Source organism: Squalius cephalus (genome assembly GCF_949319135.1).
Source record: "Squalius cephalus genome assembly, chromosome: 8".
In the NCBI taxonomy this organism is placed as follows: Eukaryota; Metazoa; Chordata; class Actinopteri; order Cypriniformes; family Leuciscidae; genus Squalius; species Squalius cephalus.
The window spans coordinates 30,558,647-30,581,762 of record NC_137129.1 but is presented as its reverse complement, the minus strand read 5'-3'; the positions used below and the strand labels follow the sequence as shown (position 1 = coordinate 30,581,762).

The following is a 23,116-nucleotide window of genomic DNA, read 5'->3' as shown; positions in this document are numbered from 1 at the left end:
TAGTCGAGGGATTTTAGTCATTGACTAATATGATTTTTGTTATATTAAAAGTCATTCTAATGTATCCACAAAGGTGAACTCTACTCATTCTTAGCTACTAAATAAGACACAATCTCATAACATGTCTTTACAGTTGGTTGCGGAAGCTGCCTGTTAGGGTGTGGGGTAGGTTTAGGGCAGGCGTGTCCAAACTATGTCCTGGAGGGCCACTGTCCAGCAGAGTTTAGCTCCCGCTTGTATGCCTAGTTTCAAGTATGCCTAGTAATACTTTGATTAGCTGCCTCGATCATGTGTGTTTAATTGGGGTTGGAGGAGCTAAACTTTGCAGGACAGACAGTAGCAGGATTGGACACCCCTGGGATAGGGGTAAGTTTCTGTTGTAGCAATTCACCTTTAGAAACACCCTACCTTTCCGACCTGCAGATACCCCTGTCTCGCATAATCGGCCACGAGAGGGCGAGACGCGAACCCAGAGCGCGTTCTGATTGGTCCATTCGCGCCGACGTCACTCGAAAGGCGAGGCTTAGCGTTTGATTGGCATTGTGTGTGTCCGAATAGTTAGCCACGGGACCCACGACCACTGAAAGCTTTGAATATCTGACCGGGACAACCGGAGCTCTAACTCGGAACAACCTAGGTGAGTGCAGTGATCATATTTTTTGCGAAGCAAGCTGTGTTTCATTTTAAAGTATCATTGCACGTGCTGGAGAGAGACACTTTTGAGTAGAAATGACTTTGCCTTCGGAAGTCCAGCCCCCAGCTGTCCTTTTTAGAGTGCGTGAATTGTGCGTGTTGTATGTGCACGCGCATTGTGTGTGAGTGTTTGGAGAGCCACCAGGTTCGGTCACTGATGGGCGATCAGTGACTATGTACTTCTCATCTGTCCAGTGTCCCGTTATAGTTCAGGTGGAACAGGTTAAGTCTGTTTTGCGCTTTGAACATAAAACAAAAATGGCCGCGCGTGTGAAAACATCTGCAACAAATATAGTTTTTAAATGCATAGCATAGGATAGAGAATCTTTTGCCAGTAATATATTTCGTTCGCCTCGTTCTGCTGATATTGATCTGCTTCTGCCCATCCGATGGTATCGTTCATGGACTGAACGTCCCGCGTTGCAGTTTTGATGGAGCGGAGCTTGACAGAATTTTCTTCGGGAATGTCACACAACTTCTTAAATTTTAATAGAATACATTCGCGATTGTCAATTGATTCGAGTTTGACTTTACGTGAAACAAGACTTTGTAGGAAGAGGATATTTGAGCTTATTTCGGCCTTAATTGTGTCGTTTTAAAGACACCTGTCGGTTGTCAATGTTTCAACTGAGCATAATAGGTGTACAGTCTAGCTTAATATCGATCTTAGTTCATAATTACGCAGTGTCCTACTCCCACCCGAACCCTGGACATCTGCCCGTGTAAACATTTCTGGGAAGTGACCGGGGAATCCCTCTACGTCATTACGCAGAAGACTTGGGGTTCCAAAGGGGCGTGGCTTCAATTACCTGTAAATATCAGAAAACATTAGAGCAAGACTCTGGTCTTTATTATTTTCACCCTTCCACAATTTTCCATTTAAATAATCTATTTGATAAAATGCTTTGATTTTTTTCTTGTCAAAGTGTATTTTAATTCATACATTTTACCTAATTAAATACTTATCCAAGGTAAATCTGTCTTAATTATTTGCATAGTAGAATTCTGTCCGTGGCATTTTAGTTTATGCTATATAAATGATCTCAAGTACTTAATGATGATCAGTGTTGTGTTATAAATGGAATGTTATAAATGTAATTTATGAATTCAATTCTACATCCAAAAATGTAAATATGCTGATTATAAGTCTCTCTTCACAGTTTTTATGAAAAAAAATTAAACTTCACATAGACACAATATCAAATCTGTCAACAAGGACAATCAAACATCTAACATTTGCTTTATCATTAACATTTTTACCATTTTCACTTTGCTATTTTTACTTTGTAGGCTATGCTATGCTATTACATTTTGTATTATATATTTTTTTTTACATAACATCTGCCTACAACCCAATAGGAAAAATTATATTGTATTAAAAAATTTGAAGCATAAAAAACACAAATGAAAACAATAGATATTGTTAATATTTTATAGAATGATTTTAGATGATGAAAATTGTTGTTGTGGCTTTTCATTATTTGTTTTGCTTTTGGCACAATCAGCGTAATCCTCTTATTTGCAGGGCACTTCATCATGCAAACTGACCTACATATTCATGCAAGTGAATAAGTGTGTGTGTGTGTGTGTAATGAGGGGGTTTGCAATGTGCCGTTCCCTTTGTTCAGAGACGAGTGTGTGTGCGCTCCATCAAGTTCAGTAATTATCAAGTATTGAGACGTCAGCAGCGCAGACTGTGGGATGGACATTAGGCTGTTGGCAAAGCCATGTTACCAGTCCCTCTTTATGAGAACCGTTCCGCAGAGACATTCATAATAGCTGGTGTACACAAACTTTAATGGATGCATATCCCCGCTAAATTAGAAAAATGTGATAAATAATATATTTGTTATGTGTTTTATGATGGTGTCTTCTAGTGCTCTTATTTTGACACTCAGAATATTTTCTGGACACATTTAGTCTTTAAAGTTGGCATGAAACAGAAGTTGTGATAGTATTTTCTTCCCAATTGTGATGTATATATCAAGTGAAACAGCTTCTCAAACAAGAAAAAAATGTAGGGCGGAACTTAATTTTGTCTTTTGGGAATTGTTGGATGGTTGTGGTTTGCTATTGCTGTGATCTCATGTGAGTGACAGGTTGTACCACCCTCATGTAGGTAAACGTCATGAACATATGAATTGTCAATTTTGATTTCATGGTGACTTCAAAAGCTTGCAAAAATATGCCTTTTTATAGTAGTAACATTTCAAAGTTCAACAAGGACAAGCTCACACACACAGTAGAAGATTTCTTACAAAAAACACTATTTAGAGGACAAATGCAGTAGATAGAATCATTTTGTAGACAAAACATTTTTGTCTTTGTCTCTCCTTGTTGGTCTTTGATATGTTTTTTGAGTTTATCCACCAAAGTCATTTTTATCTACTAACTCCTTCAATATTTGGCACAGATGTTCTATGGCTTTTTTTGCTGTTTTCACTATAGTAGTAACATGTAAACAAAATTCACAGAAATAGCACAGAGATTCACTGAAGCTTTGAGAATTACACAGTCCCTCGACTCGAGAATCCATCTTAATTCAACATGTATGTTGGCCACCTATTTTTATCTGTCATGTAATATGCATAGCACACTCTCCAGCTTCTTTACTTGAAATGAAAGTGCCTACAGTCTAGGAAAGGTTCTATATAGAACCTTAAAGGGTTCTGTCAGGCACTTCATAATCATATAGAACCTTTTAGGGGTTTCCTTCATGAGATCTGTAATGCTCCAATCCAAGGAAGACGACGATTATGAAGAAATAACATGGGTTTATTAAAGGGTTAGTTCACCCAAAAATGAAAATTCTGTCAGTAATTACTCACCCTCATGTTGCTCCAACCCCGTAAGACTTTCGTTCATCTTCGGAACACAAATTAAGATATTTTTGATTAAATCTGATAGCTTGATCACTCCTCCATAGGCTTCTAAGGGACCGAAACTTGCTGGCCCAGAAAAGTTATTAAAGAGATCATTAATATAGTCCAAGTGACTACAGTGGCTCAATCTTAAGTTTATCAAGCGACGAGAATACTTTTTGTGCGCAAAAATAAACAAAAATAACGACTTTATTCCACTATTCATTTCCTTCTCTCTGGGCCTCCAGTGAGTTTGCGTAGTGTTTTAGCGCAGCGCGTCTGTGTTGTGCGTCACACGCATCACACACATGATCAGCGTCGGCCAATAGTGAGCCTACGTGGTGACGTGCAACACAGACGCGCTGCGCTAAAACACTACGTGAACCAACTAGGGCTGTCGCGGTGAAGGATTTTCCCTTGCGGTAATTATGAGTGGCTCAATAGCGCGATATGCGGTTTTACCGCATTTATTAATTTATTTTGATTTATTTGTTGCTATATAAATAAGTGTTACGATGTGGTCAGCATGCACAAAAACGAGTACATTTTCAGTAACCAGTAAACCGAAACTAAACAGTGTATCTGCGCATTGAAAGCCTGTCACTCAGCGCGCAGTTGTTACAGCAACGGACTGTCTTTGAGTGAGTCATAAACATTCAACAACACGTTCAAAAACGCTGATTGATTCATTAAAAGATAGTAATGAAACAAGGTTAATTATTTTTAACTTTGAGCTCCACTTTTCAAGGCTCAGCTGACCAGCAATGCGTTGCATAGGTAACGCTGAAGCTTAGTGAGTCACGCATTGAATCAATGCCATTTGTCTCTGAGTTTTGTTTCCCGCGACCGCGAGTTCCTCGCGCTGTGGATGCTGACCAGCGCTGTCGCTGATGCCATTCATGGTAAATACCCTTTATTTTAAACGTTAAAAGGATGACAGGACAAATATTTAACTTTCCTTGTACACGGCAACCTTTTCACGAATATGACTTGACCTCAAAGACAGACGCAGTTAATCGCACGCGCTCAGTCGATCTCTCTCATTCACTGTCTGTTTAGGCTTACGTGCAAATCCACGAAGCCTCTGTACAAATCACCATGATAAAACCATGATCACCACGTCTTATTATCATTATTAACTTATTTAACATTCAATACACATGCACGAAGTTCAAAACAAGAAGGGTATAGCCTTATGAAAAAAGAAAACACGCGAATATCGCGGTTGCTGCGGTAACTTGAATTCCTCTGCGGTTGGCTTGTCAGTAGCGCGGTACTGCGATATTGCGGTTATCGCGACAGCCCTAGAACCAACTAGAGGCCCAGAGAGAAGGAAATGAATAGTGGAATAAAGTCGTTATTTTTGCGCACAAAAAGTATTCTCGTCGCTTGATAAACTTAAGATTGAGCCACTGTAGTCACTTGGACTATATTAACGATCTCTTTAATAACTTTTCTGGGCCAGCAAGTTTCGGTCACCTAGAAGCCTATGGAGGAGTGATCAAGCTATCAGATTTAATCAAAAATATCTTAATTTGTGTTTCGAAGATGAACGAAGGTCTTACGGGGTTGGAACAACATGAGGGTGAATAATTACTGACAGAATTTTCATTTTTGGGTGAACTAACCCTTTAACACAACACAGAACGAGATAGCCAACATGCGAGAAAGTGTGTAAACAAACACAAATAATAACGGACAACTTAAGAGTGCACAAGAATGAACTTAAATACATGATGATGACAAAATAACGAACAGCTGGGATAATAGTGTTAGTGTCCATGGTAACTGATGAGTGGCGGGAAAACAAAAAAAAAAATGTGAATGAATGAAAACAAACTACAAATCCATGGCAACTAAAACTAAACATAATGGTGACAGTATTTCCCCCTCTGGCAAGGCGCGACCTCATGCCATAAATGAAGGATGAGCAGAGGGAGGGCTGGAGGAGGTTTTGGCGGAGGACGAAGATGTGGCGAAGAGATGGTGACGGAAGGATGACGACGATTCCCTGGCGGCGATGATGGAAAAAGCCAGATGGCACAGACCCAGAGCTCTCCAGTGCCGACAGTCCATGGCGGAGTTTAGGGCCTAGGTGGTGTCGAGGCTGACGAAAACTGGGGGATGACCGACGGAGACGTGCCCGATGGATCCACAGGCGCAGACGTAGAGCCATTGGAAATGAATGACATCGCTGGTACTGGAGACAAAGGCGATGCTGCGGTGACGTTAGTTGAAGGCGGAGCTAGAGTACCTGAGGGCTCAGGTGGAGCTGGTGTGACAGAGGCGACGCTGAAGGGAAGGAGTAGCCCGCTACAGCAGTAGGGGTGGAGGGACGAAGCGCAGCGGACGGCCCGTAAGTCCTTGGCAGAAGTAGGGTGACGACTGAACAAGGGGGAGCTGGCAGGACGAGGGAACCTGGTGAAGCCACAATGCCGAGGGTCTCCGGTGGAGTCGACAGGCCGAGATGGAGCGAAGAGGACATAGGCCGGAGGATTTTCTCGCATGGGCGCTGCAGGTAGATGCACGATCTGCAGCTCAACGTCACAGGGACTCCCCGGAGACAGTGCAGGGCTGTAGACATCCGGCAACGGCGGGGCTGGAGGACTGGCTGAGCTTCACGGTGCCACAAAACTTGACAGAAAAACGGTAAGAATAACACAGTCCATGTAGAATGATGAAATGAGGACCTCATAGTTCATGCAGTCATTGGTGTTGTTCAAAAACAGCGATGATGAAGGTACCTGGTGGGATAGGGTGGGAGTCGATACTTCCTCATTGAAGTCTATCAGCCAATTATCATCCTCCATAGTCACGACTCCCTCATCCGTTGATGTCGCGGGTTCACACCCCTGGTCAGACTCATGATGGAGCTCCACTTCCGGGGCAAGGGTCAGCTCTGTCCTCTTCTCCTCTGGCTCTGTCTGATGTGTCGCGGCGGGTGTAAGCTCTCCGTCTGTCGGGGGCTCACACGAATTCTCTGCGGTCTGTGTGGCTGCGTCCTGGATCGGGGACGGAGGCTCTCTAGAAACCGCATGATGGCTTCTTTCCAGTTCAGACCAGTGGTGTCTGGGAGGTCAACGGGATGGTGATCCAGAACACTTCAGGTTCTCGTAGTCGAAGGGGAGGGAGATGGCGAGACGGTAAAACTCCTCTGAAAATGATAAATTCATGACTCTAGGCCACAAACTTCGCAGCGTAATACATCTGGTCCGGTATTCTGTAACACTCTGATCCAAGGAAGAAGAAGATAATGATGAAGATATAACATGGAGGATTTATTTACACAACACAGAACAAGATAGCCAACATGTGAGACAGCGTGTAAACATAAACACAAACAATATCGGACAACTGAAGAGTGCACAAGGAGGAACTTAACCCTCATGTGGTGTTCAAAACCCTATAACACCTGTGGTCTTCCCGGGTCAAAATGACCCGACTATAAAAAAATAGTTTATAAATCACTCATTATACCATATTTTCACACAATCTTGGATTCAGTCTTTTTGTCAACTTGTTCTCTTTCAATTAGGACTGGTTTTACATTTCTATTTGCATCTAATTAATCGTAGGCCTCATTTATTTGACAGTAGAGATCTAATTTTTTGAGTAAAAAAAACATTATTTTTGAATATTTTTGAATAATTTTGGAAATATTTAATGAAATCTAAAGAAAATTGGCACTGTTTATCACACTAGTCTACTTTAATTTTTCACCAGGAATTTTGTTTTGAAAAACTTTTATTTTGTACAAAATGGCACATTGTCACACTTGTGGTCTTCCCGGGTCAAAATGACCCGACTATAAAAAATAGCTTATAAATCACTCATTATACCATATTTTCACCCAATCTTGGATTCAATCTTTTTGTCAACTTGTTCTCTTTCAATTAGGACTGGTTTTATATTTCTATTTGCATCTAATTAATCGTAGGCCTCATTTATTTGACAGTAGGGATCTCATTTTTTGAGTAAAAAAAACATTACTTTTGAATAATTTTGGAAATATTAAATGAAATCTGAAGAAAATTGGCACTGTTTATCACACTAGTCTACTTTAATATTTCACCAGGAATTTTATTTTGAAAAACTTTTATTTTGTACAAAATGGCACATTGTCACACTTGTGGTCTTCCCGGGTCAAAATGACCCGCCTATAAAAAATAGCTTATAAATCACTCATTATACCATATTTTCACCCAATCTTGGATTCAATCTTTTTGTCAACTTGTTCTCTTTCAATTAGGACTGGTTTTATATTTCTATTTTCATCTGATTAACCGTAGGCCTCATTTATTTGAGAGTAGGCATCTCATTTTTTGAGTAAATTTTTTTTATTTTTGAATAATTTTGGAAATATTAAATAAAATCTGAAGAAAATTGGTACTGTTGATCACACTAGTGTACTTTAATTTTTCACCAGGAATTTTGTTTTGAAAAACTTTTATTTTGTACAAAATGGCACAGAATTACACTTGCGGTGTTCCACTGGGCCATTGAGGGCCATTGTTTCAATGGGCCATTGAAAGTGAATGGGAGAGACTGAAACATTTTCAGGAGCATGTTCATTGTTCATGTACACATATGAGCATGTGATGGATTATGGTGAGTTTGGGCTCTTTTTAATCTTAACAATCTCATGTAAATAATGATGTGCCATTTTCCACAATTTATGCATGCTTCATTGAGTTACGAGTTAAAACGCGACATAAGTGCTAGGCTACATCTATATTCAAAGCTCTGTGAGCGCCTGTGGGGGTTTGTGTGTTACAACTCCATTAGGAATATCTTTAGATCCGAGTGATGGATTGTGCTGTGTTTGGGCTCTTTTTAATTGTGATAGTCTACTGAAAATAATGATGTACATTTTTCTACGATCTGTGCATGCTTCATGAAGTTATGAGCAAAAACCAAACGTGAGAGCTTCATGAGTATATACTTGGCTAGGTGCGTCTGTGGTATTTTTTGTGTTAGAGCGCCATGAGGAATATCTTTAGATCTTGTTGATGGAATATATTGATTTTGGGCTCTTATTAATCGTGAGCTCCTGCTGTAAATAACGATGTGTCATTTTCCATGATCGATGTATGTTTCATGAAATTACGAGTAAAAAGGCCAAGTCTAAGCTACCTTGCTTGGCTATGTGAGTCTGTGTGTCTGTAGTATTTTTTGTGTTAGAACTCCATGAGGAATATCTTTAGTTCTGAGTGATGGATTATGTTGAGTTTGGACTCATTTTAATTGTAAGCATCTGCTGTAAATAATGATGTGTCATTTTCCACAATCGGAGCATGTTTCATGAAGTTACGAGTGGAAATGTGTCTAAACTTCCATCATCCATGTATGGTTTACACATGGGTCTCTTGAAGGGCTTCTTTTACAAAAATCTCACTCAAGTTTAGAAAAAAGCCTGAAACAATTATGCTTGCTGTATTCTACTAATTGAGACCTTTCAAATGACATATGACACAGGACTATCTGAGCTGTATGATGTATTTGACATATTGCTGAATGTAGTAAAAAAGTAGTTTATAAATTATGAATTTGTTTTTTTCTATTTATCAGCAAATAACTCAGCACTACTTAGGAGTTTATCAAACTGGCTACATTCATTGTAAGTTTCAGACTCTAAGCTTTCAAATGACACCTATTTTAAGTTGATCAAGGTAACAGTTTTGAAAAATATTATGATTATTTATTTCGCAGCTAGGTGGCGCCTGCAGGGGAACACTCTTGTTTTAGAGTGATAACTCAGCTCTCGTTAGGAGTTGATCAAAGTGATTAGATGCATTAAAAAGCTGAGATTCTAAGCTTTAAAATGATACCTATTTTGTGTTGTTCCATTCATTGTTTGCATTGGTCTCTCCCATTAACTTTCAATGGCCCATTGAAACAATGGCCCACAATGGCCCTCAATGGCCCAGTGGAACACCACAAGTGTAACTCTGTACCATATTGTACACAAGTAAAGTTTTTCAAAACAAAATTCCTGGTGAAAAAATAAAGTACACTAGTGTGATCAACAGTGCCAATTTTCTTCAGATTTTATTTTATTTTTCCAAAAATTATTCAAAAATATTTTTTTTTTTACTCAAAAAATGAGATGCCTACTCTCAGACAAATGAGGTCCACGATTAATCAGATGCAAATGGAAATACAAAACCAGTCCTAATTGAAAGGGAACAAGTTGACAAAAAGATTGAATCCAAGATTGGGTGAAAATATGGTATAATGAGTGATTTATAAGTATTTTTTATAGGCGGGTCATTTTGACCCGGGAAGACCACAAGTGTGACTATGTACCATTTTTTACAAAATAAAAGTTTTTCAAAATAAAATTCCTAGTGAAATATTAAAGTAGACTAGTGTGATAAACAGTGCCAATTTTCTTCAGATTTCATTTAATATTTCCAAAATTATTCAAAAATAATGTTTTTTTTACTCAAAAAATGAGATCCCTACTGTCAAATAAATGAGGCCTACGATTAATTAGATGCAAATAGAAATATAAAACCAGTCCTAATTGAAAGAGAACAAGTTGACAAAAAGATTGATTCCAAGATTGGGTGAAAATATGGTATAATGAGTGATTTATAAGCTATTTTTTATAGTCGGGTCATTTTGACCCGGGAAGACCACAAGTGTAACAAGGTATCAAAACCCCCGCAAAAAAAGTACGAAAATTTTCAAAAAACATTTGAGAAGTAGTTATACCCTTTGGGAACAGAGTCACTAAGTTTCAGTCCAATGCGATAACATTAACTAGTATTTTTGGGAAAAAGAAAATCTTCTCCGGGTCAAAATGACCCGAAGACCACATGAGGGTTAAATACATGATGATGACAAAATAACAAACACCTGTGATGATTAGTGTTAGTGTCCATGCTAACTGATGAGTGGCAGGAAAACAAAGACAAAGAAACATGTGAATAAACAAACTGAACATAATGGTGACAGGATCATTTTATGAATTTAGTTTTAATTCATTCATTTTGTTTTAATTATCCTAATTTTGTATATTGATTGAAGTTAATGAATTAAACAGCTTGAAAACATACACTGTAAAATATTATCCAAAAGTTATGACAACATGTTTTTACATTGCTTTAACTTATCAAAATAAGTTAAGCAATTTTCAACTTTTTTTAATAAGTTTACAAGATTCAATTTTTTAAGTCAGTTTAAATAACTTAAACATCCAAGTTGATTGTACTTACAACTTTTTTGTACAGTGTACTTTATCACTAGAAAAAATCGAAGTAACCTGTTAAACTTGAAAATATTATGAAACCATTTAAGACATTTAATAACGTATAGAAACCCACTGAACCCACTGAAGTTTATGAACACTCTTTGTCTTCTGACAGTTGTCCCTGTCAATAACACATGAATGACTAAAGCTAAATTTATGTGTGATATTCAAGCAATATGAACATCATATATTGGATAAAAAAAAAATATATATATACAGTACAGGCCAAAAGTTTGGACACATTACTATTTTTAATGTTTTTGAAAGAAGTTTCTTCTGCTCATCAAGCCTGCATTTATTTGATCAAAAATACAGAAAAAAATGTAATATTGTGATATATTATTACAATTTAAAATAATTGGTTTTCAATTTATTATACTTTAAATTATCATTTATTTCGGTGATGCAAAGCTGAATTTTCAGGATCATTACTCCAGTCTTCAGTGTCACATGTGACATCCAGTCAATCACATGATCCTTTAGAAATCATTCTAATGTTCTGATTTATTATGAGTGTTGGAAACAGTTCTGCTGCCTAATATATTTGATGAATAAAAGGTTAAAAAGAACTGCATTTATTCAAAATAATAATTTTTTTTTAAAATATATAAATCTTCTTTATTATCACTTTTTATCAATTTAACACATCCTTGCTGAATAAAATTATTGATTTATTTAAAAAAAAATAAAGAAAAAAATTACTGACCCCAAATTACTGACCAGTAGTGTATATTGTTGTTATAAAAGATTTCTATCTTGAAAACATTTGCTTCTTTTTTTTTCTTTTCTTTTTTCTTTTTCTTTTTTTTATTCATCAAAGTATCCTAAAAAAGTATCACAGGTTATGAAAAAATATTAAGCAGCAGATCTGTTTCCAACTTTGATAATGAATCATCATATTAGAATGATTTCTAAAGGATCATGTGATAGACTGGAGTAATGATCCTGAAAATTCAGCTTTGCATCACCGAAATAAATGATAATTTAAAGTATAATAAATTGAAAACCAATTATTTAAAATTGTAATAATATATCACAATATTACATTTTTTTCTGTATTTTTGATCAAATAAATGCAGGCTTGATGAGCAGAAGAAACTTCTTTCAAAAACATTAAAAATAGTAATGTGTCCAAACTTTTGGCCTGTACTGTATGTCTTAAACATGACATATGGCAAATACCATGCCAATAAATCATCATGCATTGCTTTTATAAAGAATATATTTTTAAAATTGTGACATGAGGTGATCAATGGAGCAGAAGCATAGTGGATTTTGCTTAACACAACAAACCAGCCAACTGCCTTCTGACCTCAAGTAACAGTTCACACAATGACCCCGCTGTATCAGGATCAGGGCTGTGACAGTCTCCGTCCCGACCCAAGAAGAGAAGTGTGTGCGTGATCAGTGTAAAATGGTCTTTCTCTCTATAGATTCGGCACTTGCGTGGAGCAGTAGATGAGAAGTTTGTAGCAGCACGGGGAGGGAGCGGGAACTTCATCGGACACAAGTGAGTCGTGTGTCAGTGTGTGATTGTGGAGTGTTTGTGTGTTCATTGTTCCAATGTTGCTTGATAGTATATGAACAGTAGTGAATGTGACATTGTCTTTACAGCTGGAATCTCATTTATCGGCAGCCATGATCACAGGTAGAGATGTTGAAGTGAGCAGAAGAAAGACTGAGTGTACTTATCTGGCTTGCAATTTACTATGAGTACAAGCGCTTTTTTCATAAACCAGTCCTAAAATTGCTGTAAAATAACTGGTTAGTGGTTAGTGATTCAGGTCGCTTATAAAGAGTTGTAGGTATCTGAGAGATATAAACACAGAGATACAGTAGGCCTATATAAAGTGATACAGATTAATAAAATATAATTTTAGATATAACACTATGTAATATGCATGGTCAAGTTTTGAAGATAAACCAACATGCATATAGTCTTTGGTGCCTGGAACCAAAGATGTAAGTAATAAGTAATGTGATGAAATAAATGAAAATGTGTTTGAGAAATGTTTTGGAAATGTTGAATATGCTGCATAATAATTAATAGTATATTCATTAGAGTCACACATTTGCCACCTTTATGATTCACGGACATTCAAATAGCTGACAGAGGTCATTAAGTCAAAAAGCGACTGTGAAGTACTTATAGTAAATGGTCAAATTGTAATATCCATCATTGTTATGTTTAACCATGAATATCAGTGCACATTTGGGAAGGGGTACAATGTATGCAAAAATATATGTATGTAACTCCATTATTTGAAGGTCAGATAAGTCCTCCTAGTCTTTCTTCACAGATTTAAGCCTACTAAAATATGTTTTGTAGCTATTGCTAACCAAGAGCAAATGTTCACTAAACATAGGCTACTTACAGTTGTTGGGAAATCTAAGGTTTGATTTGGGTTTTATTTAATTGGTGTCTTTAATAATGTTTTTGGGACATGGTAGACATAAAATGCTGCTTATAGGTACATTCTACAGGCTTAGCTTCACAAATTTGCAAAGGCTCTCCATCTGTAACTTTGAGTTAGCCTCCAAGCTAATACCTTACAAAGATAATGGGCTTTTTCTCCGACTGCAGATTATACATGAAAGCTAGTGATGATTTGCATGTTCATGGGCTGTCAGATGTAATTTGATAATTCAATGTCTCCTTCTTTGAAATTGTTTTCTCAAATTTATGTTAAGAAATAAGTGTGTATAATGATCCAAAATCGCTATTTGGTTAACTAGCTAATGCTAAAGTTTAAAATAGCTGCTAAATTCATCTTCTAAACTCACTGCCACTTTCCTCTGAAATGCATCATTTGAAGCACATGTGCAGTAAACATATGGACCCTTCCTGGAAGTATCTCTCCCCTCAGGCATTATTTGTCTCCTTTTTTCCCCGCCTCTCCAATGAGTCATTTACATACCTGATGCCCGGACGTGCCTTTTCAGCCTGGCTTCAGCAAGCTCATAATGGATTCCCTAATCCACAGTTGGATAGAGATTAAAATCCGGCTCAGATTTACAGAAGGCAATGCCACGAGAGGGGGGAGGAAAAGAGGGAGATGTGGGGGAGGGGCGGCTGGATTAGGGACAGATCGTATCCTCTTACGGCACAGCTGTGCAAGAGAGTGACTGTTATTGCTGGGTGCATCTTACAAACTGACCTCAGATCAGACTACACTACTGTACCAGTATTGAACAAAGATTTATTTTAAATGATGATTTTTGGACTTTTGCTGGGAAGGAAATTTTTCATTCTTTTGGAACTCGAATTGAATACCATTGATAATTTGGGAGCTGAATGTCAAGTGTTTCCAGATTTAACTCCAATAAGCACTCAAAAAGCACACATAGGCCTACATAAAATCCTAATATTTATTTAAAATTAGTATTTGATAAACATTATTTTATTATTTACAACATATTAATATTAAATATATTTAAATGTAGTTATATTTTAATATTAAATATATAAAAAATAATATGTTTCTTTATCTGAAATGTATAAATATACACTACCATTCAAAAGAAAGAAATGCTTTTATTTAGCAAGGATGCATTGAATTTACAAAACTGACATTATACAGGAATAAATTACATTTATTAAAATAGAATATAAAATAGATTAAAATAGAAAAATGTAATACAATTTCACAATATTACTTGTTTTATTGTATGTTTGACCAAATAAATGCAGCATTGGTGAGCATAAGAAACATCAACAAATCCTACCAACTCCAAACATTTGAACAGTATAGTGAATTTTTATACATTTCAGATAGTAGCTAAATATTTAAATGTAAATGTTAACAATTAGTGCCAGTGATTGATAAATGGCACCTGAAGAAACCAACTTGACTCATTCCTAATGCAATGTGCATGATGTATTTTTTGAAATGGTATGATTGATGGTTATTGCTTATATTACCAGCTTGGTTGGAATTCTTGGTTCATTATGATGGTCATGAAATGAGAGTTGTGAACTAAAGATTATAGTAAGTCATCACTGTAAAAACTAAGTGAGCTGTTTTTAATACATCCAGCAAGCGAATGATTTTGACCCCAACTGACATTACACACCAGCTGATTCAATCCAAGCATAAAACATCACAATCTATACATGCATTGAAAGCTTTGTATATCTGACAGAATATGAGCAAACTGTGGTCTCAAACATGTCAGTCCAGAGTGTGACCGTAGAAACTGTGAACATTCTTCATATATAGACCACTGAGTCTTGTGTTGAGGTGTTGAGTGTACTGCTGTTCATAATGGAAACCGCAGAATTTCACTCGTGCATTTCCTGCGAAAGTCCATGCATGAACACCATGGATTTGAAGTATGACCAGGATTGGGACAAAGAGTGTGAGACCTGCAGAAAAATCAGCAGGGGACATGTTCAATGAGGGTGGGTGAATGTTGCGTTGGCCCCACAGACCCCTGGTTGCTGAGCTTATATAAGGACACTTATGTAAGTTCCACTGGGGGGCTTAACTGGGTGATGGGCTGTCTCTGATGTGAGGGGGTGGAGTCTGAAACAGCAGGAGAGGATTGTGGGATTAGATGTTTGGAGGGAGGGCAGTATGTGTGTGTTTAAGTGAAGCGCTAGTAAGAGGATCTGTGTATGTATATGTATTTTTATGTGTGTCCACATCTGTGTTTGGCAGACGTCTGTAAGGCTCTCCTTTCTTTGTTTGGATGTCTCTCTGCCTCTTTTTCTGTCTTTCTTTTTTCACTCTACCTCCTGCCTGATTTTTTCATAGAGTCAGAGGAGTTACTGTCTAGGTTTTTCATTTCATTGGCAGAGGCAAGTCAGCATTTGTGCAGTTTTGGTACAGAGCAAAGGTCAGGAATGATTCTCACTTTAGGCGAAACGTTCTCAAACGGAGCAGGTTCTAACTCGGATGCCGGGGACATTGGAGAAACTGGGGAGGGGGCGTCTGAACTTGCAGAGAGCGCAGAGACTTCTGGAGGTTAGAGATCTTCATGTTTTTCCATATCCTCTGCAATTGTGTGTTCAAATATGAGTGTCATTTCTTGGCTCTTGTGAAATATCTTTGGGTGTGAAATATTCTGAACAAACCAAAAGAGAACATGTGTGGGTTGCCAGATTGTTTCAAAGAGTATGTCGAGAGCGTAGCTTGTAGCAGTGGTTTGACAGATGCGTTGTTGCATGTCTGTTTTATATGTTTTATTAAAAGAAAATCAAGCAGAACTTGAATGTGAGGGAGAGAGGATCTCTTGCAAAACTTGAGGCTGAGAAACTTGAGAATGAGAAAAATGTAAAGGTTACACACAAGATTCAGTCAGCACTGAAGCTTTAATTTGTTGTCTATTTTGAAATAGCCTGATTTTAATGATCTGAAATTTTTGAAACAGTTTTGTTTATATCATTAAAATAACTGACTGATAGTTAATGAACCTAAATGAGTCACTGTGTTTGCTACAAGAAGTTGATCCAAACACTTATGTATACCGACACATAATTGTCAGTTATGTTATTGAAGAATATTATTATATTAATTAGTAAGTATTATAACAATAAGGTTAAATTATTTTAATTACTTAAGTCTATATTTTTTTATCAGCCAATCCTTCATGGACTAAAGTTTGGGAAAAACAGACTTGTAAGAAATATTCTATTGTTTAATTGGGAATAAAATCCAGTTATGTTATTGAAGAATATTATTATACTAATTAGTAAGTATAATAACAATAAGGTTAAATTATTTTAATTACTTAAGTCTATATTTTTTATCTGCCAATCCTTCATGGACTAAAGTTTGAGAAAAACAGACTTATAAGAAATATTGTATTGTTTAATTGGCAATAATAATAATAAAAAAAAAATCATTCATTTGATGTTATATACAAGATTATTGACTTTTCCCACATTATTCCAAACATATGAGTTGGTCAAATTATTTCACAATGAATATGTTTTGATAAAACATGCAATTTTGAGGCCAGTGAGTGTGTTACTCAAGCATTTTCTTTTGACATTTAGAGCTCACTGTTTGCACAGAATTTACAGTAAATCATGTGTGTAATTAAAACTTTGGGAGTGTAATAACAGTACATGCCAAAACTGCAATTTAACTGTCAAACAGAGTGCTTATGCCTCTAATTAGGTCTTTAAAATAAACCAAATTAAAACACAGCTTACAGAATTTGACATATATGAGAGGACGTTTTTATGAAAGGGTTTGTGCACACATATGTTAATGTTAATTGCGTGTTCTCATTTTGAGTGTGTGTGTAACTTCATTTGTGTTTTATTTCCCCCTCAATTGTTTATTACTCTGTCACTTCATCCATTATGTACTCTGTTCAGCCAAATAAGGGACGCCCCGGGGTGCATTTCTCTGTGACATATTTGCAATAGGAAATAAACAGTGGCTCAATGTCAAAGCTTGCTGATGGTTGCTTCTGAGTTCTGAACTGCAACAGTAGTGTCTGACCTGAATTAAGTGAGTGCAATTAAACCACTGAACTGATGTTAAATATTGATCTGTTGCTCTCGCCTACTGTTTCCTGATGAGAGTAAATGTGCAAGCACACATAAGTGCTCTGTTCTGTTCTACTGTCACAGATGGATTACGCTACTGCAGGCTATGACCTGTGTAGTCACGTGACTCACTGAGTGCTTGGCCTTGCAAAATGGTTGTGTTTGTGTGTAGATATTGAGGGAGATTTTTCAATGACTGTGTTAGTGGTCTTAACATCAGTATGAGTACACAAGTTTTTGAAAAACAAATAATATATAATTTAAATAATAAATACTTACTTAATAAATACATTAAAATTTAATAATAAATAAATACAATTTAAATACATAAGTATATATTGAATTTATTTTTTAAATAAGTGGTTTTAATGTTTGACTTTTAATGTAAATTTTTAAAATATATTTATATATATAGGTGACTGTGTCCAAGTATTGTCCTTATGTCAGAAATGTACAGTTCTAAGATTATACAAATCATGCAGTTAGCTAACATGTATTCATTTAGGTGGAAACAATGATCTTAAAGCAGTTAAGTTGTGATCATATTGATTACAATGTATAGAAAATTTGGCAGTGGTGCATGTTGATTCAGAGTTTGCATCATCTGAAATCCAGGGGTTGGCATCATCTCTTCACAGGGCATCCCGAGGTAGAAACAGAAAAACAAATGGAAAATGTGTTTCTTTAATATAGATTTAAACTGGGAGAGTGAGTCTGAGCCCCAAACATTATCAGGAAGGCTAATCCAAAGTTTAGGAGCCAAATGTGAAAACACTTTCCCTCCTTTAGTGGACTTCGATATCCTACCAAAAGTCCAGAGTTGTGTGACCTTAAAGAGCATGGTGGATTATAGGGCAATAGAAGTTCAGTTAAATACACAGCTGAACCATTTAATGCCTTATAGTCTGCTATACTTTGTAATTGATACTTTTTTAATTTTGAACTTAATAGGTGACCAACATAGAGATGATAAAATTGGTGTTATATGATCATATTTTCTTGACCTGGTAAGAATAGCGATGTTTCTGAGGTGGAAGAAGGCCATGTTAGTTTTTCTAACATGAAAATATGATTTTCGAAAGACAAGTTGCTGTCTAATATAACACCCAGGTCTTCAACTGTAGAGGATGAAGTAACAGTACATCCTTCTAAATGCAAATTGTATTTTAAGAGATTCTGTGTACATGTTTTTGGTCCAATAAGTAATAAACCTAGTCTTATCTGAATTTAATAGAAGAAAATTACTGGTCATCCAATACTTAAATCTTTAACACACTGTCAACTTGGATAATTTAGAAATTTCATCTGGTTGTGATGAAATACTGAGTAATTCCATGAAAACTAATTCCATGTTTTTTAATAATATTACCAAGGGGCAGCATGTATATTGAAAATAGCAGAGGGCCTAACACAGATCCTTGCAGCACTCCATCATTTACTGAAGTTAATTTAGATGATTCCCTGTTTAAATAAACAAAATGCCAATGGTCTGTTAGGTACGATCTAAACCACATTAATGTCTGTCCCTGAGTACCAGTGTAATTTTGTAGTCGATCTAAGAGCACATGTCATGATCTTCTGTATAGTGTCGAACCTAGCACTAAGATCAAGTAAAACCTCAGTGGATCAAATGAACACTGAAGACAAAAGAATAGCTAAACACGTACAATAAGGAGATGATAGTATTGTGTAAGGGGGTGTTATATTTCAGCCATCTGATATTGTAATGTGAAGTTTGTTTTATTTTACAGATGAAACATTTGTCCTGTTCTCTGACCCTGGTGTGTTTTACTTGTAGTGTTGCAAAAGGAGTGTTTCTTGTGTCGTAACAGCTTTCTTTCTGTATGCGTGCAGCTATGCAGCAGGTGTTGGAGAACCTGGGCGAGTTGCCCTCCACCACTGGGGCTAAAGACATTGACCTCATCTTCCTCAAAGGCATCATGGAGAGTCCTATCGTCCGCTCTCTGGCCAAGGTAAAGTACACTCAGCTGCCCAGGCTTTGCTCTAGCTGATTTGCATTGCTAATAAGGTTAATCTGAAAACAAATTTAATTTGTAACTGAATGATATGAATAATTATTGGATATTAAACACGTGTCTGAAATCACACTCATGATCGACACCTTAAGAAAGTCATGCCGATTTGTCAGATCAAAATGTGTCATGCCATTCAATTTGTGATAAATACACAGAGAGGAGCAACTAGATACTGTCAGAAATATCAGTTCATGGATTGATGAGATGTTTGTGTTCAGGCTCATGAACGTTTGGAGGACGTGAAGTTGGAGGCTGTGCAGGAGAATAATGTTGAGCTTGTGACTGAGATTCTGGGTGACATCAGCGGGCTGAGTGTAAGAGATGACAGTGTTGCAGAGCTCTCCAAAATCCTGCAGGAGCCCCATTTTCAGGTACAATATTTGTACCTTATCTCGTTTTATATTGTACCTTCTCGTCTTGTTTCATCTAAACTCATACCTTCTTTTCTCATCTCGGGCCCTATTTTAACGATCTGAAACGCAAGTATCAAACGCGAAACGCAAGTTTGACTCTTGACTCTTGCGCCCGACGCAAATCTAAAATGGGTTGGTCTGAAGTAGTTACATTACTCATAGGTGTGGTTTGGGCGTAACGTGAAATAAACCAATCAGAGCGTCATCTCACATTTCCTTTAAAAGCAGGCGCGCTTGTTCCATGGCGGATTGCTATTATAACGGCGGATTTGCCAGGCGCACGCCAGGAGCGGTTCACAGCCGAGGAGACCGACGTTCTCGTCAGGGCCGTAAAAGACAGAGAAGTGACATTGTATGGGGATGGGAGAAACCCACCCAGATAAGCTTCGGTTAAACAGGCGTATAATAATTTGGGTAAATGTGTAAGCTAGATTTATGACTATTTTTTCAAATCTTCATGGACACCACAATGATTTCCCTCGTGCGGAATATTTTTCCTTGTAATTATGTATGGTTTGCAAAAATGGCAACTGCTGCGTCTGTGTGCAGATGAGAGAAGCAAGGTGTATGCCCGTTGTGCACACGCTACATTATGACCAAGCATGCGCCCTTAAAATAGCGTCTGAATAACGCGCCACTGACTTTAGACTAGGTTTTTCCTGGTCTGTGGCAGAATTGTTTTCTGGAACTGCAAAATAGCACCAGGGAACGTTTGCGGCGGAACACGCCTCCTCTTTTCGCTGAACCGCCCCTGGGACCGCAAGTTCATTCCCTAATTTACCGACGTGCGTCTGTGGAGGGAAAAGTCCGCTATGTGTCGGGTGCAAAATAGGAATGATACATGCGTCAGTGTACAAAGTCAATTGCGCTGGGTGCAAGATAGGGTCCATCATCTCATATCATCTCTTCTCTTTCATCTCATGCCTTCTCCTCTTGTCTCATCACATCTGGTATCCTCTCTTCTCGTTTCATCTCATCTCATGCCTTCTCTTCTCGTACCCTCTCTTCTTGTCTCATCTCATCTCAAACCATCTCTTCTCATATCATCTCATGCCTTCTCCTCTTATCTCATCTCGTGAGCTCTCCTCTCGTTTCATCTCATCTCATGCCTTTTGTTCTTCCTACCATCTAATCTAATTATATATATATATATATATATATATATATATATATATATATAGCAAGAAATCACATCCACCACTATTTGTACCTTCTCTACTTATCTCATCTCGTACCCTCTCTTTTCATTTTATCTCATCTCGTTCCTTCTCTGTCTCTCCTCATACCTTCTTTTCTCATTTAATCTTATCTCATGCCTTCTCTTCTTGTCTCAGCTCACACCTTCTCCTCTCTTCTCGTATCATCTTGTAAGTTCTCTTCTCGTTTCACCTCATGTCTTTCTTTTTGTCTCATCTCATCTTGTCCATTCTCCTCTGGTTTGATCTTGTACCTTGTCTACTTCTCTCATCTCGTACCCTCTCTTTTCATTTTATCTCATCTCGTACCTCCTCTGTCTCTTCTCGTGTCTTCTGTTCTTGTCTCATCGCATACCTTGTCTTCTTGTCTCTTCTCGTACCTTCTTATCTCATTTCATCTCATACCTTCTCTACTCATTTCATTTAATCTCATTCCTTCTCTTCTTGTCTCATTTTATCTTGTACCCTCTCCTCTCGTTTCATTTCATCTCATGCCTTCCCTTCTTGTACCTTCTTATCTTGTCTCATCTCTTCTCTTCTCTTCTCTTCTCTTCTCTTCTCTTCTCTTCTCTTCTCTTCTCTTCTCTTCTCTTCTCTTCTCTTCTCTTCTCTTCTCTTCTCTTCTCTTCTCTTCTCTTCTCTTCTTGTCTCACCTTCAATTCGTCCCTTCTCTTCTGATCTCGTGTCGTCTCATTTTGAAGCCTCTCTTTTTTCTCATCTCGTGCCTTGTACCTTCTAATTTTTTTCTTCCATTTTTTTAAATATATATTTTCTCATTTTTCTACAGTATTTTGTTCTCACATTCTCTCTTTTATTTCAGTCTCTTTTGGAGGCCCATGATATGGTGGCGTCTAAGTGCTATGAAGCCCCAGCCCCTCATGAAGTGATCAATGATGCAGCAGTAAACAACGCTCTTATGCAGGCTGATGCGGTCAGGATGATTGGCATCCGCAAGAAAGCAGGAGAACCTTTGGTGTGTTTTTTAGATTATATAGATTTGTATATGGCCACAAGTTTAATTAACAATTTTAAAATCTCATCCAGTCACATTTTCAGTCAATATCCAGTCCAATACGCAGATGATCCAACTGGGCAAAAGCGTCTCATTATATATATATATATGTGCCTGTCATTACTCATGCTATCGTTTTGCCCAGGGTGTGACTTTCCGAATGGACAAGGGTGACTTGGTAATCGCCCGCATCCTCCACGGAGGGCTGATTGACAGGCAGGGGCTGCTGCACGTGGGTGACATCATAAAGGAGGTGAATGGGAAGGACGTTGGCAATAATCCCACTGAGCTCCAGGAGATGCTCAAAGAATGTAGTGGAGGAATAACGCTGAAAATACTGCCCAGCTACAGAGATGCTCCGGCGCCACCACAGGTACACACACACACACACACACACACACACACGCACACGCACACACACACGCACACACAATAATATCCATAAACATTACTGTCAAAAAATGTAAAAATGTGGGGTTGTTAAGAATTTAGTCTCTTATGACCAAGGCAACATTTATTTCATCAAAAATGCAGTAAAACAGTAATATTGTGAAGACTGTTTTCTATTTTAATATATTTTAAATGTATTATTCCTGTTATTGAATCTGAATTTACAGTTTTGAAACCGTGAATGGATTCTTTGATCTTGTGGACATCATTTATTTGAAATAGAAATATTTCATAACATTATAAGTGGACATTTACTGTCAATTTGAAAAGTTCAGCATTAATTTCTTTAAAAAAATCCAAAATCCAAACTTTTGAACAATACTGTAAATACAACCGCATATGTAGACACTGAATATACAAAATCAAACTAGCTTTTATTCATGCAGTTCACATCCTCCAGTATTCGTTTCAGGGCATCTCCTTTCATGAAATATAAAATGCATACATGTGGAGTTATGTGCATGTAGGCACATTAGACATCCATTCTTGGGGTTGCATTTGGTCATTTGTGAAATCCCATGATGCTTTGTAGTAAAAAAGATCCCTGAGAGCCCTATTAATAACACTCCACATGCTATCTGGGGCAAGACACGCACACTCGCAAAATTCAATCTCATTACATGGCTCCTGGTATTTTCTCTGTATCACAAATCTCTCTCTGTGTTCGCATAATGTATTTATGGATTTTTCTTTGAGAA

General features: G+C 37.3%; 1 protein-coding gene across 5 annotated transcripts in view; it reads left to right on the top strand.

The window, feature by feature from the left end:
• The first annotated feature begins 507 nt into the window (after positions 1-507).
• The window catches only part of pals2b (protein associated with LIN7 2, MAGUK p55 family member b), a 36,113-nt gene continuing 13,504 nt past the window's right edge, over positions 508-23,116 (top strand). Inside the window, exons 1-8 of one of the 5 annotated variants that reach the window (XM_079879026.1) lie at positions 556-637; positions 12,243-12,319; positions 12,424-12,457; positions 15,609-15,776; positions 19,166-19,284; positions 19,566-19,718; positions 21,777-21,929; positions 22,114-22,341. In XM_079879026.1, the coding sequence (XP_079735152.1) occupies positions 12,448-12,457; positions 15,609-15,776; positions 19,166-19,284; positions 19,566-19,718; positions 21,777-21,929; positions 22,114-22,341 (831 nt within the window). In that variant the 5' untranslated portion in view covers positions 556-637; positions 12,243-12,319; positions 12,424-12,447. Of the gene's footprint in view, positions 638-12,242; positions 12,320-12,423; positions 12,458-15,192; positions 15,777-19,165; positions 19,285-19,565; positions 19,719-21,776; positions 21,930-22,113; positions 22,342-23,116 lie in introns of those variants that run through there. The other 4 variants (XM_079879028.1, XM_079879029.1, XM_079879030.1 and 1 more) reach the window with 4 other exon arrangements.